The sequence below is a fragment of the Melozone crissalis genome, unplaced genomic scaffold, assembly GCF_028551555.1.
Source record: "Melozone crissalis strain CALT ecotype California unplaced genomic scaffold, PUWL_Pcris_2 ptg000061l_1, whole genome shotgun sequence".
Lineage (NCBI taxonomy): Eukaryota > Metazoa > Chordata > Aves > Passeriformes > Passerellidae > Melozone > Melozone crissalis.
In genome coordinates, this window is record NW_026535839.1 from 406,335 (window position 1) to 419,734 (window position 13,400).

The window sequence follows — 13,400 nt, forward strand, 5'->3', positions numbered from 1 at the left end:
CGGTCCCTCTCTCCCTCTGTTGCTGCTGGCATTTTATGAAATATTGATGCGCCTGGGTGCTGCCGCTCTCCCGTGCTCGCCGCGCCGCTGCCGCGGCCACGCCGGCCCGGGGACGGGCACGGGACGGGACACGGGGGGGACACGGGGCGGGACACAGGGGGGGACACGGGACGGGACACAGGGGGGGACACGGAACGGGACACGGGGCGGGCACGGAACGGGACACGGGGCGGGCACGGGACGGGACACAGGGGGGACACGGAACGGGACACGGGGCGGGACACGGGATGGGACACAGGGCGGGCACGGAATGGGACACGGGGCGGGCACGGAACGGGACACGGGGCGGGCACGGGGCGGGACACGGGGCGGGCACGGGACGGGCTCAGAGCCGGGTCCCTCGGCGGAGCCGAGCAGCTCGGTCCTGCGGCTGGGGCTCCTGGCCGGAGCAGGCGGGGGCTTCCCATGGGCTTGGAGATGCCGCGCTCGCTTCCCTTCTCATGCCAGGCTCTTCTCCGGCTCCTGACCACGGGTTCTGGTCCCCCCGAGCGCCCTCCTCCAGCCCGTCCTGCAGCGGGCTTCTACTCCGGGCTGCGGGAGCTCCGTCCCCCGGAGCTCTGGGCACACCCGGTCCGGACGGGGCTGGCCGGGCTCCCCCGGTCCGGACGGGGCTGGCCGGGCTCCCCCGGTCCGGCTGGGGGCTGGCCGGGCTCCCCCGGTCCGGCTGGGGGCTGGCCGGGCTCCCCCGGTCCGGACGGGGCTGGCCGGGCTCCCCCGGTCCGGCTGGGGGCTGGCCGGGCTCCCCCGGTCCGGACGGGGCTGGCCGGGCTCCCCCGGTCTGGACGGGGCTGGCCGGGCTCCCGGAGCGGCGTTCCCCGCAGCAGGGGCGGCCGTGGGCAGCGGCGCAGGGCGGGCTGCGGGGACAGCCGGGGCTCCCCCGTGTCCCCTCCCCACGGACGCGCGGGTTGTGCCAGCGCGACAGGGGAAGGGCACGGCGCTCGGAGCGCTGCGGCCGCGCCTCCTGCCCCGGGAGAGCCGGCGGGCCCGACTGGCGGTGAATATTTCATGAGGCCCAGGGCTGGCTCCGAGCCGCGGCCAGACGCGCTCCCGCTGCCGTTCCCGGGCGGGCCGGGGGCTCGCAGGGCCCGGGGCGCCGGCGCTGCGGCCGGTGGCGGCTCCGTGCTGCCCGGGACTGCGGCGAACCGGAGCCAAACCGCCCCTCAGGCCCCGGCTCGGCTGTCCTGTCTGAGGAACGGCATCGGTGTGAAATCCCAGGGTGCCTCATCTCACGGCCGATTCGCTCCGGTTTCCTCGGCGGGGGCTAATGTGTTTTCCATGTTAACGTGCCCGCACGTGGCGTCCGGCCTGAGTGCAGCGCGGAGCCGCTAATCCTGCGTGACTGGCACACATGCCACCCTGGCACACATGCCCGCTGGCAGGGACGGGGCTGCGTGCGCCGCTCCTCCGGGGGCTGCGGCCTGGGCTGACCCCGGAGCGGCTCGCCTGCCCGGCGGGAGCACCCGCCCAAACGCAGGGATGCAGGAACTGCACCAGCATGATCCCACTGAAACCAAAACCTCTGCACTCCGAACAGGGACCGAGTCATTCACTTCCCTGGCTGAGCTCCGAACGCTGAGCTCTGATGGAGGGTGGTGCCTTGGTTCCCCTCCCAGCTGTCCGGAGTAAATGCGGAGATCTCCCTCCTGCAGCGCTTACCAACAGCGACCACACCGGGCTCGGGCAGCGCTGCCGGGGCAGTGCCAGGGTCTGGGCCCGGTGTTCCGGCCGCAGCACCTGCTGCTCTCCCATCCCGCAGCCCCAGCACCTGCTGCTCTGCTCTCCCATCCCGCAGCCCCAGCTCTCCCAGCTGCAGACCGTGGGGACCGCAGCTCCCAGCCCGGGGCCCGGAGCAAAGCCTGGGCAGCAGCAGAAACCTCTGTCCTAAGGAACATTTTTCATCTCAAACTGAATGTGTCTCCTTGGGAGGACAAAGGTCCTTGAAAACCCAGGAGAAGGGAAACACCGAGGGCAGAATGTGAGAAGGAAAAGGGGACTGGAAGTTTGGGATTTTGCAGCTGAAAATCAGTTTTCTCTGGGAAAGCAGCATGGCTGCAGCTCCAGCTCCAGCTCTCCTTGCCAGTGGCTGCTTCTTGGACCATCATGAGCATGGGCCTGGCTCTACACCAAGCCAGGACCCTCAGCAGCAGGTCCTGCTGCTCCCACAGGACATTGGTGGCTGATGGGGACATGCACACAGCCACTCACGCGTATGTGCACACGTATGTGCACACACACACACACACACACACACACACCTGCCCCGCAGCACCTGCTGCCTTGCTCCCGAGCCCCCCAAGCCCCTGAGCCCTCTCTTCTCTCCCCCTCCTCCTCACACATGCTTTTGTACATCTAGGAGCTCCCCCCAGCCCCCTCGTGTAATCAGATGTGCTGCTATTGATTTCCTCCCTGCATTTGTTTTTGTTATTCATTATTAATGGGATCATTTTTCCATCCTTTGTGCATGAAGGCAAATTTTGTGTAAAAATCAATTGAGTGAGCAGCGCCAATGGCTTGTTTGGTTTTCTGTGCTTTCATCTCCTGTGCACAGGTCCCGGGAGACAGAGAGCAGGATATTAAGGAACAAGCATGGGAAAAAAATAATAAATCAATTGTTAGTGGTTCAGAAACCATAGACAGGGAGTTTGCTGCTGAGTGTCTCACACGCGTACTGGGTATTTCCTATTTCAGCAGGTTTCCCTTTCCCCTTTATCTGGGCTGGCACTGAAAGGGAATTCCCTTTCTCAGCAAATTTCACCGGCATTTTTCATTTCACCCGTGGGAGATGGGTTTGTGCATGGGGTGTGTTTTGAAGAATCAAGCGGATCCCACAGACCTGCCACCCAGGACAAGGAGCCCCAGCCCCAAGAGAATCCTGATCCCCGGGCACCTGGAGAGGGAGACGGGGCAGCGGGGAGAGGGGGCTGTGATGTGGCGGCCGCTTCCCACAGACCCGCAATTGGAGCCCCGGCTCCGTCCCGCCCCCATCCCCTGCTGGTGATGCTTGCTGGCCCCGGGGCTGCTCGTTATCCTGAGGGAGAGCCCGGGCAGCTCCTTCGTGGCCCTGCAGCATCAAACAGCGGTTCCGAGCTCTTCCGCGAGGCTGAGAGGAGTTCATGCGCAGCTCCAGGAAGATCAAATCCCTTCCTGTATCGCTGTGGGTTTACCCCAGAGCACCAGAGCTTTGGGAGCCAAACCCAGGGGCAGACTAAGGCACAGTGGTGACCAACCTGACCTCCAGAGTGAATCTCAAACGAAGGGATCGGGTCCTGTGTGTGAAATCTGGGCAGAGCCCCCCGTCCAGAGCCCTGCCCGGAGCAAAGGAGCCGGGAGGGAGGGAGGGTGAGCTAAAACGTCAAGGGGCTTAAGGTGTCCCGGGTGAGCCTGTTGGAGGTGAGCAGGAGCTCAGAGGAGCAGCTCTGTGGGACAGTAGCTGCGGGTTCGGGAAAGTTCGTTTAGGATTTGTTTTGCATCTTTAAGGCACTCTCCGGAGCTGTGCGAAAGGGACAAGCACGGAAACGTCCAAACCCACAAAGCTGGGCAGCCCTAGAACAGCCCCAAGAGAGACAGCGGTGACGCCCTTGCCGTGGTGGGGACAAGCCCGGTCCGGTGTCCGTCTGCAGGAGCGCAGGACAGAGGTGGGGCCGTGAGCCGTGAGTGAGGGTGTTCGGCACCGCCGGATGGGAGCGGGCTCGGCGGGGCTCGGACCGGGCTTGACCCGGCCCGGGGGGACGCGGATCCCTCCGAGAGCGGCGCCAGCGGTGATTTCTGCTGCAACACTTGAGGCGTGAGGCTGCGGGGCCCCGGGCAGCGGCACCGCCGGCATCTGGGCTGGATCTCCGTTCCCGTGCCAGGAAAGGCTCCCGGCCCCGCTCCCGCCGCCGGCCCCGGCCCCGGCCCGACACGGCCGTGCCCGCTCCTCCGGCGGGGCCGGTCCCAGCCCGGGGCAAGGCGGGGGCAGCTCCCAGACACGCACGAGAACGAGAGAAGAGATAAAGGCACATCCTACCTGTAAAAACACGGGCCTGGAGCCCGCAGCTGCGGGGGAAGGTGCCGTCGGAGCTGCCTTCCTTATAGTGTGGAAGGCAATTAATATTGCGCCGCCCTTATTCTAAATTTTCAGAGCCCACAATATAATGTAATGTCATAAGGGCATTTTTTGTTAAAGGACATTTGATTGGGGAAAAATCGCTGAGGATGATTGGGAAAACGCGATGCGAGGAAGAGAGCTACCCGCGAGGAAAAGGAGAATTCGTGAGATCGTTTCCTGGCGGGGGAGGAGGATGAGACCCAGTTCTCAAGTTCGATGTTTGTCACTCATTGAAATGCTAAAGTGGAATATCCAGGGGAGGCTCACGCTTCGAACATTAATCTTTAATCGTTAAGGTGCTTCTGGGAATCTCAAATAAAAGCTCCTTCCCCCTTCTGAACACATTCAGAAGGTTTTGGCCGGGGGATGTTTCGGTTTTCCGGGGCCGGGGGCGGAGCGGGGCCCGGCGGGGAGAAGCCGGTCCCGTGTCCCGCCGAGGGGCGTTTATTAGGGTGCGATTGCTCTTGCAGGTCATTTCGGGTATTCCCGTCGGCGCTGCGGCGCGGGGCGGCGAGGAACGACACGTCCCGGAGGGTTGAAAAATAAAGCTTTATTGGGGAGGGGGCGCGGGGCTCGCCCGCAGCGGCGGGACGGGCGGGACGGCGGGCGCGGGGGGAGCGACTCTGCCCGGGCCGCGCCCCGGAGGCCTCGCCCGCCGCCAGCGCCGTCCGGGGACCCGCGGGATGCCGGCCCCGCCGCGGCGCCCCCCGGTCCGCGCCCCCCGGGCTTCTGTCCTGGCCGGCTCTGTGGGCAGGGCCGGGCCGGGAGCGCTCAGGGCGGTCCGTCCCGTCCCGTCCCATCCGGTCCCGGCTCCAGGGCCGCGCCGCCGGGGCGGTCGGGCCGGGGCCGTCAGTGCACCGCCGAGTACTTCATGCGCTTCTGCTTCTGGCGCTGGTTGCAGAACCAGACGCGCACCACGTTCTTCTTGAGGTCCAGCTTCTCGGCGATGGCCGCGATCTTCTCGGCCGAGGGCCGGGGCTGCAGCGCGAAATACGCCTCCAGCGAGCGCCGCTCGGGCGCGGCGATCGAGGTCCGCCGGCGCTTGCGCTCGGCGCCGGGCGGCGGGTCGGGGCCGGCGGGGCGGGCGCGCCGGGCGGCCTCGGCGCCCTCCAGCCAGGCCTGGAGCACCGGCCGCAGCGCCGTCATGTTGTTGTGCGACAGCGTCAGCGACTCGAAGCGGCAGATCGTGCTCTGGCTGAGCGAGCCCACGCCCGGCAGCTTCAGCGCCGCCAGCGCCGCCCCCACGTCGGCCTGGGTCACCCCCAGCCGCACCCGGCGCTGCTTGAAGCGCTCGGCGAACGCCTCCAGCTCCCGCGGGTCCGCGGCGGGCGCGGGAGCCCCCGGGGCGCCCACGGGCACGGGCAGGGGCCCCGCGGCGGCGGCGGGCAGCGGCGGCGGCGGCAGCGGCGCGGGCAGCGCGGGGGGCTCGGCCAGCCCCGCCGCGGCCAGCGACGGCGAGAGGTGCTCCAGCAGGTCGCCGCCGTCCAGCGCCGGGTGCGGCAGCGGGTGCGGGTGCGCGGCCAGGGCGGCGGGGTGCGGGAGGGCGGCGGCGGCGCAGGGGACGCCGCTCATGGCGTGGAAGGCGGCGTCCGGCTTGAAGTGAGGGTGCAGGTGGTGGCCCTTGGCGTGGGGGGCGAGGTCCGCGGCCGCCAGCGCCTCGGCGCGGGCCAGCAGGCTCTCATCGAAGCTCCCGAATATATTGCCCTGCAGCTGCGAGCGAGAGTACGCGTGGCGAGGTCAGTGGGGAATTCTGTCATCTCCGCATGAAAAACCGGCCCCGGCACCGCGGGTCCTCCCCGGAGCTCAGGTCATAAAAATTAATAGGAATTCAGCGGCCCCGCTCCGCATGGCGCGGATCAGGGGCGGCGCGGGGGGGGGCGCGGAGCCGCGACGCGCGACGGTGCTGCCGACATGAAAAAAACATTAACCCCTGTCAGAAAACGCGGCTCGGAGCGGGAATTGCGCCGCATCCACGTACCTGCGGGGCCGGGAGGCAAACTCTGCGCATCGCCTCGCTGCCGGCGTGCAGGCTGGGGAACTTGGGCTCCTGGAGGGCGGCGGGCACGGCGAAGGGCTGCTTGGCGTCCATGGCCATCATCGCGGCGCGGCCCGCGGGCGGCGGGCCCCGGGCACGGGCGCGGGGCTGCGTCTGCCCGCGGCACTGCCCGAGCCGGCGGTGTTGGGTGGCGGAGCTCCGCCGGCGCCCGCCCCGCCCGCGCTCCCGCGCTCATCTTACACCGGCCGCGCACGCGTGATGCGCCCGGGCAGCACCGGCGGGCACGGGCCGAGAGACCCTCCGGTGCCCCGGGCCCGCCGCCCTCAGCCCCCGCCTCGCAGCCCCGGCCGCTCCCGCTGGAATCCCGCCCTTCCCTCGGCCGGCAGGTCCCGGGGGACAGGGGAGGAGCGGGCGCTTCTCCGTGGGCTAAACCCGCGGGCTGGCGCTCGGAGCAGAGGGGCCGTGCCCACTCCCAGCCCCGGGAAAGCGGCTCTGGAGTTGGCGTTGTTCTACTGCTGAGCGGCCCTTCCATTTTTGCTCTCCCAGTCTTCACACTTCTTCAGACATTTCTGTACTTTGAGGCACCAGAGATGCAAGTATTTTGCAAAATTCGAAGTTCTTAAGCAAAAATAAAACCTAGTCCGAGATTTAAAGTTTCCAAGTCCTATAAGCCTCGGTAAATACGGACCAGGAGCGGAAGGAGCTGCGGTCTGGTTTCTGACAAACTGATCGCGGGCAGAGAAAAGAAGCGGTGCTGCTGTGGTGAAACGGGTTCCTTTGGGAAACGCGCACCGAGCCCAGAGCGCAGGACCAAGGACGGCTCGGGTTGGAAGGGGCTCCCAGGGCGGCTCGGTCCGTCCGTGCGGGAGCGGCGGCGGCGGGACGGGTGCGCGGGGAGCGCGGGGAGCAGCACCGCGGACAGCGCCGGCGGCGGGGCCGCGCTGCTCCCGACTTGTTCCGCTCCCGGCCCCCTCCGCTCCCGGCCCGCTCCGCTCCGCTCCCGCCCTGCTCCGTCCCGTTCCGCCCCACCCGGGGTCCGCCGCCGGGCCGGGCCGAGCCGAACCGGGCCGGGCCGGGCCGGGCTAGCGGCTCCCTCCCACCGGAGGAAACCGGCGCGTGGTGGCGAAGCTGCCTGCCCTGATTTATGATAAAACATTTAAAGGAAATCATTTATATTTCAGAGGCCCTAAATAGCTGCATGAAAGTTTTATCTGAAGTGGCACCGCTTTAAAGGCGGCCCTGCTTGCTGGAAGTAATTAATAGAGGGATAAATTTCAGGCCTTTGTTTTGTTTTGGTTTTAACCCTCCCTTTGTTTAGGGCTGCCTGTTGACGCCAGCACACAAGAAGATGCGGAGGGCGGATGCAGAGCCCGACTCCCCGGGCCCGGCCCGAGGGTGCTCGCACAGGACCGGCAGCTCGCTTTCCCCGTCTCTCGGCTGTTGCTTCATCCTCTCCCCGGTGCGGAGAAGCCGCCGGGACCCCGCACGCTCCTCCTGCCGGTGCCGCTGTCGCTGCCACACCGAGCGCGGCCTGCGCGACCCCAGCGCCGCTGCCACAGCCCGAGGGTCCCTGTCCCTGTCCCTGTCCCTGTCCCTGCCCGTGCCAGGACAGCTCTCCTGGCCTTAAGCACGGCCCTCCCTCCCCTCCCACAGCGCTGGGCCCGCAGCTGCTCAGCTCCCTTTAATTAATGCTGTAAAATATTGATGCTCCTGGCCCTGTCTGCTGCCGTTACACCTTACAGCCGGGGGAGAGGAGTCCAAAGGATAAACAACAACAAGTTAAAGGAGCCCAGATGGTTTGCCATCAGAAACTGTCTGCAGACTCAGAGGTGTCACTGCAATAGATTTCAGAGATCATTCACCTACTGGTAAATAATTAATGACATTTCTGGAAGAAAAAACCCAAACGCATACTCTGATGAAACGTTGCTGGTGACTCACTGGAAATCTGAAGGCAAAAGTCAGATTAAAAGCATGTGCTATTTTATCTTTTGTCACAGCTCATGGATTGTTATCAATTTTCCTAACGCATCAAAATATTCTGTTCTTATTTAGATTTTAATTCAAAGCTCATCACAGAGTAGTGCCAATAATTTCTAGGTTTCATTGTATGAACTTCAAGTCGTTTAAAAAATATGCAGTACATACTGATACAGGAGTGATGTCCTGTGAACGTTTCCTGGGAAGTTTGAAATAAAACCACGAGTTCTTTAATCCACAATTCATGCTGGTACCCTCTCTGCCACGGGCTGGGAGCAGCACGATGTGTCACAGTCACAAAGCTGACAGAGCTCGAATCTTTAAATGTTCAGGACAGCCCCAGGATGTGCTGCACGCCCAGCCCCTCTGGAGGAGGCAGCTGCAGTGTCTGCCTGTGAGGAGCTGAAGCACACACAGGGACAGCTCCCTGCACCTTCTGCCCTGCTGCTCCTGCCTTGGAGCCTTTGCTCCCCTCCCCAGCTCCCCTCGAGGCCTGCCCAGCTCTCACTGTCCTGCCCTTGTGTTTATCTTCAATGTGGGTCTGGAAAACAAATCCTGAGTCAAGGTTTATGTCATAAAATAACTTCCGTTGCTAAAATGCAGCCAGTTACCAAAATCGCAGAATCAGGGGATGGTTTGGGTTGGAAGGGATCATCCCTGGGCTTTGCTGAACCTCAGGAGGTTCCACTGCTGGAGCTCATGTGCCTGGTCCGTGTGGAGGAGGACTGGAGCTGACTCTGGAGGTTCCTCTTGTGAGCTGCAGAGCCCATTTCCAGCACCCAGAGCTGTGAGCCATGCTGCACCCCGCATGATGCAGTTGTTCCACCGCACAATCTGATTGAGGAAATATCTCCAGTTACCCAGACAGTCAATTATTCATCAGCTAAATGGCCAAGCATCAATTACCTGGCCTGATTCTCTTATTCATTAAGGAGATTGAAGAACCCACCTCAACAGAGCAAAGGAAAAGTTGCTAAGTTACAGGAGCTGTCTGGCCGAGGCAGTGCTGGGCTCCCAAGGAAAGGGCTGGCACTGGGGCTGCCCTGGGGCTGCAGGGTGTCCTCCAGAGCCCCAGCTGGTGTGGGGCCAGAATGGGCTCAGGGAGAGCAGCTCGGGGGCAGACTGTGCCTTGGGTGGGACCGTGGAGCCCTAAAGGGAATTTGCAGAACTTGGAGGTTAAAGGGAGGGACCAGGGCAGGAACTCCATGGCTCTGGGAAGTTTTTCATGCAGCTGGGGATGGAATGGAAAGTGCTTCAAAGAGCACAGCTGCATCACAGCCAGGATGGGCTTCCTCTGCAGACAGGGAGCCCTTGCAGCTCTGCACAGTGGGGCCACCCCACACAAACCACCAGAGAGAGCCCCGAGGGACTGAGCACCGGCCAATTGCTGAGCTGCCTTCCAAGGAGAGGCAAGGGGAGCCATCTGGGGCCTGTGCATTGCTTCAGATTAAGTTAGGAGCGCTTTCCTGTTCTGTAGTCAAAATCCAAGCAGAGCTTCGCTGGCTGCAGAGGGGCTCCTGCCAAGCAAAGCCTTGGGCACGTCCTTGGCCCCAGGCAGTGGCACAGGTGGCTCCAGGGCTGTTGGGTGGGTGCGATCCCAGAGCAAACCCCAAAGCCTTGGCATTAGCAGAGCATTGTGGCCCCACCAGGGCACGAGAAGTGCTGAAGCTGTGCTGGGTGACAGGGGCAGCACAAACAGCCTTGTCCAGCAGCAGCAGGTGGAAAGTTCAGCAACTTAGTTTTGAATTTTTCAGGAAGCAAGGTTTTGATTTGAGATTCCAGGAAAACAGGTGGCCACTGTCTTGGGAGTGGCATCCTTTATTCACTTGTAGTGTACATGAATTATAGAATTTTTACATGGATCATTCACTGTAATTAAAACTGCAATAAAGGATGCATCAGTCCTTGATCAGAACAAGCTCTCCCCTTCCTGCCAGAGAGGATGGGAGCAATGGGGCTTTCCACGGGTGGAACAGACCACTCAGCTGCCAGGCATCTGGTTATATTTGCTCCTAATTCTAGAAATACATCTAAATGCTTCTAACAGGACTCTGCCACAAGAAGTTAATGAGGAACAAACATTAATTATACATGCCCTGAAACAGTAGGTCTCCTAATGTTTTTGCTAATCAACAAGTGAAACAGCTGTATGTTCTCAGGGCAATCCTGGGGGGACAGAAGCGCAACACGGGCACGTTGGGCTGCCCCCAGAGTCTCACCCTCTCACTCAGTGAGGGTGTTTGCTGCCAGCCCAGCACAAGTGTGGGAGCACGAGCAGCCCCGGCCCTGCACGGCCCTGGAGCAGCAGCTCTGCATCCTCACGGCTGCTGCTCCACGGGACACGGGCGGCGTTGGCCGGGGGGCCCGGAGGGAAGGGGCAGACTGCTCCCCAGGCCAGGGGCAGCCCGGGCTGGTCAAACCAGAGGCGGCTCCCTCCGGGTGCCGACACTGGAGCAGTGAGGGTGTGCCAAGAGCTCCCTCGCTGTCCTCGGCCCGCAGGTGACCCAGAGCCTCGAGAAGCGGCTGAAGGAAGAGCGGATGGAAGCGTTGTCTGACAGGGCCTTCACCACGAGAGAGCACACGGAGAGAGCTACGTGATGTTGAGTTGACTTCAAATAATTTTCGCATGAATTACTAAAGGAATGTATAATTTATCAGCGTTTAAATAAATCACTGGCAGGAGTGCTTTAAGGTTGCCGGCGCAGGACGGGCTATAATTAACTCGCGCGTCACGGAGCGCAGGCTGCTCCGGCAGCGCCCCGCACACCGCCGGGCTCGGGAGAGGCGGCACAGACGGAACCCGGCTCCTGGAAATGGGGTGGACTACGGCAGAGCGACCACAGCCCGGGCGGGGGGCGATGCATGGGATGAACGACAGCGGAGCGGCCGCAGCCCGGGCGGGGGCGATGCCGGTGTCCCCGCGGTCCGAGCTGCTCCCAGTCCTGGAGGTCCGGGCCTGTGCCCGGGCTCCGGGGCAGGGTCCGGGCATCCCCCGGAGCTGCCCCAGCAGCGCCCAGCCCGGGCTCCCGGCAGCGAGAGCCGGCCCCGGCTGAGCCCGGCTCCCAAAGCCTTTGGCATTAGCAGAGCATTGTGGAAAAGCGACCCCGGTGCGGGCTCTGGTCCCTGAGCCCCTTAGCTGGCACAGGGCCGCTGCTGGGGGACCCGCTGTACTGAGCGGGGTCCCCTCTGGCCTTGGCCACTCGCCTCTGCCCCTGTCATGGGTTCTATTTGGGCTGAAGTCTCTTGATCAGGTAAAACATATTTTTGAACTTCAAATCCAAGAGATGTTTCTGACAAAAACCGTGTTTTCCGGATGCTATGAAAACGTAGTGAAAAAACCTGGATTTTTTGGTGGGAAAAAGGGGAAGCTGCAGGTGAAGGAGGCATCTGGCAGCATGGCACACGAGGCCTTACCCTGCTCGGCCTGCCTGGCTCCCTGCACACAGCACCCCTCAGGGATCAGCCTACCTGAGACTACCACTGGAAACTGTCGGTGCAATGATCCTGGTGAGAAAGTGCTCTAGTTAATGAATTTAGGTTTTGATCATCACAGTTGTAAGTCTGTTGTGGAATAAAGTGGTGGCAGCATATGAAAACCTCCAGAGAAACATCAGACAAACTTATTTTTCCCTTTTGAAAGTCCCTTGTATCAGTGATCTCATCAGTAAAGGCCCAGACATGTTACACAACCTGCTCCAGAGGACAGAACTGGGTCCCCCGTTTCCAGAGCTGAGTTAAAATTAGATTGCCACCGTTGGGAACCCTCTCCAGAAGTTAGCGCTGTATTCCATACAGCCTCAGCTGGAGACAACAAAGAGATTCTTGGCCTGGCAATTACACCAACACTGTACCTTCATGTGACTGTTCCCCCCAAATAGCTCCTGTAGACATCTGCTTCCTTCCAAGGGGCTCCTGGCAGGATTGTGGCCCAGGGCTGTGGGAAGAGCTGTCCCACCCTGCTGAACGCTGCTGCTGTGCTCAGGGAACTCTCAGATCACCTTTGGAATGGCTGGGGAAAAGTACATCCAAAGCCACACACACACGAATGCTACTCCCCTTCCAACTCCTTGTACACCCTTTTCCATTAAAATGAATTTTAACGGTACAGGAAGCAGCAAGAGCTTTGCCCACTGAAGCTCTCCTGCTGCTTCAGGATCTGTCTCCTAAAGGACCTCGCTGCTTCCTGCAGAACGGGGCTGGTTGGGCAGGGACAGGGCTGGGGCAGGGTGCAGATTTAACTGCTGGCACTGAGGCGTCTCAAAGGCACCGTTTGTCATGGAGAGGCTCCTCTGCAGCACAGAAGAGAAACCCAGGCTTTGTACGACCCTGCAGCACCTGGACACAGCAGGTACAGGGAGGGGCTGCAGGAGGGAATAACAGGAACTGGGGAAAGGGCCAAAGACCAGAAATAAAGGTAATAATAGAACACATTTGTTTTCACCCCAATCTACAAAGGAGCCAGAACCGGCAGGTGTGTCCTGCCAGGATTTGTGTCCAACAGAACACTGCAAACCTGGAAGGGACTGGGGACCCAGCCCAGGCTGCACAGCTTCCTCCAGCTGCTGTTAAACTGAGCCCCCACAGCTGCCCAACAGCCTTGACTGGCCCCCATCTCCTCCCACACCCAGTTACCTGCTCAGTGCATTCTGTCCCAGAGCACTGGGGCACTTGGAAGAGTTCTCTCTCAGCTCTGACCTAAACCAAACCTGCACACACATTACACACACATGAATCCCCCTTCACACACCCACTTCCCCCCAGAGAAGTGATAATGCTCTTTTTCTGAGAGTTGTCATTTTTTTGAATGGCTCTCCTTCCAATTTATTTCAGTTAGAATTTTGTCTTTTCTAAATCTTGAACCATTCCATACTATAACTTTATTGCAAAAAAAGTCAACATGCATCTTAGAAATTTGGCTTGTAATCAATAAAACAAACATTACATATATGAATTTTAATGTGTAAACAATTAAAAATTCAACAATATCTGCTATTATCCTATTACACAAGTTCACAATCTGTAAAAACTATAGTACAAGGTTACTATACACCAAGAGGAACTTTGTTCCTTTTCACATGATTTTGCTAAGTGGTGCTTTCCTAAGCAGGTGCCTGGTTCTGTATTAGAGGTGGGTTTTTTTATTTTTGCTCAGGTTAATTCAGCACAGAAAGGGAGGGAATTCTTTGCAGTGACTTCCTTTCCCCATCCCCTCATCCTTCAGTGTCCGGCCCTAGCTCAGGCTGGTACACGTGGCTGGGGCACACAGGTAGCCCCAGG

At 61.1% G+C, this 13,400-nt stretch overlaps 1 protein-coding gene across 1 annotated transcript; it reads right to left on the reverse strand.

The window, feature by feature from the left end:
• Nucleotides 1–4,996: 4,996 nt before the first annotated feature.
• POU4F3 (POU class 4 homeobox 3) lies at nucleotides 4,997–6,245 on the reverse strand. Its single transcript, XM_054288134.1, has 2 exons — nucleotides 6,126–6,245; nucleotides 4,997–5,857 (listed from the first exon to the last, which is right to left on the reverse strand). Exons 1-2 carry the CDS (start codon nucleotides 6,243–6,245, stop codon nucleotides 4,997–4,999), a joined length of 981 nt encoding a protein of 326 aa, XP_054144109.1.
• Nucleotides 6,246–13,400: the final 7,155 nt, after the last annotated feature.

Bases quoted from the DNA above. Each gene is read 5' to 3' on its own strand.
- POU4F3 (XM_054288134.1), bottom strand. From the start codon at position 6,245: ATGATGGCCATGGACGCCAAGCAGCCCTTCGCCGTGCCCGCCGCCCTC. The intron at 5,858-6,125 runs GTACGTGGATGC...TCTCGCTCGCAG, and splicing joins TTTGCCTCCCGGCCCCGCAG to CTGCAGGGCAATATATTCGG.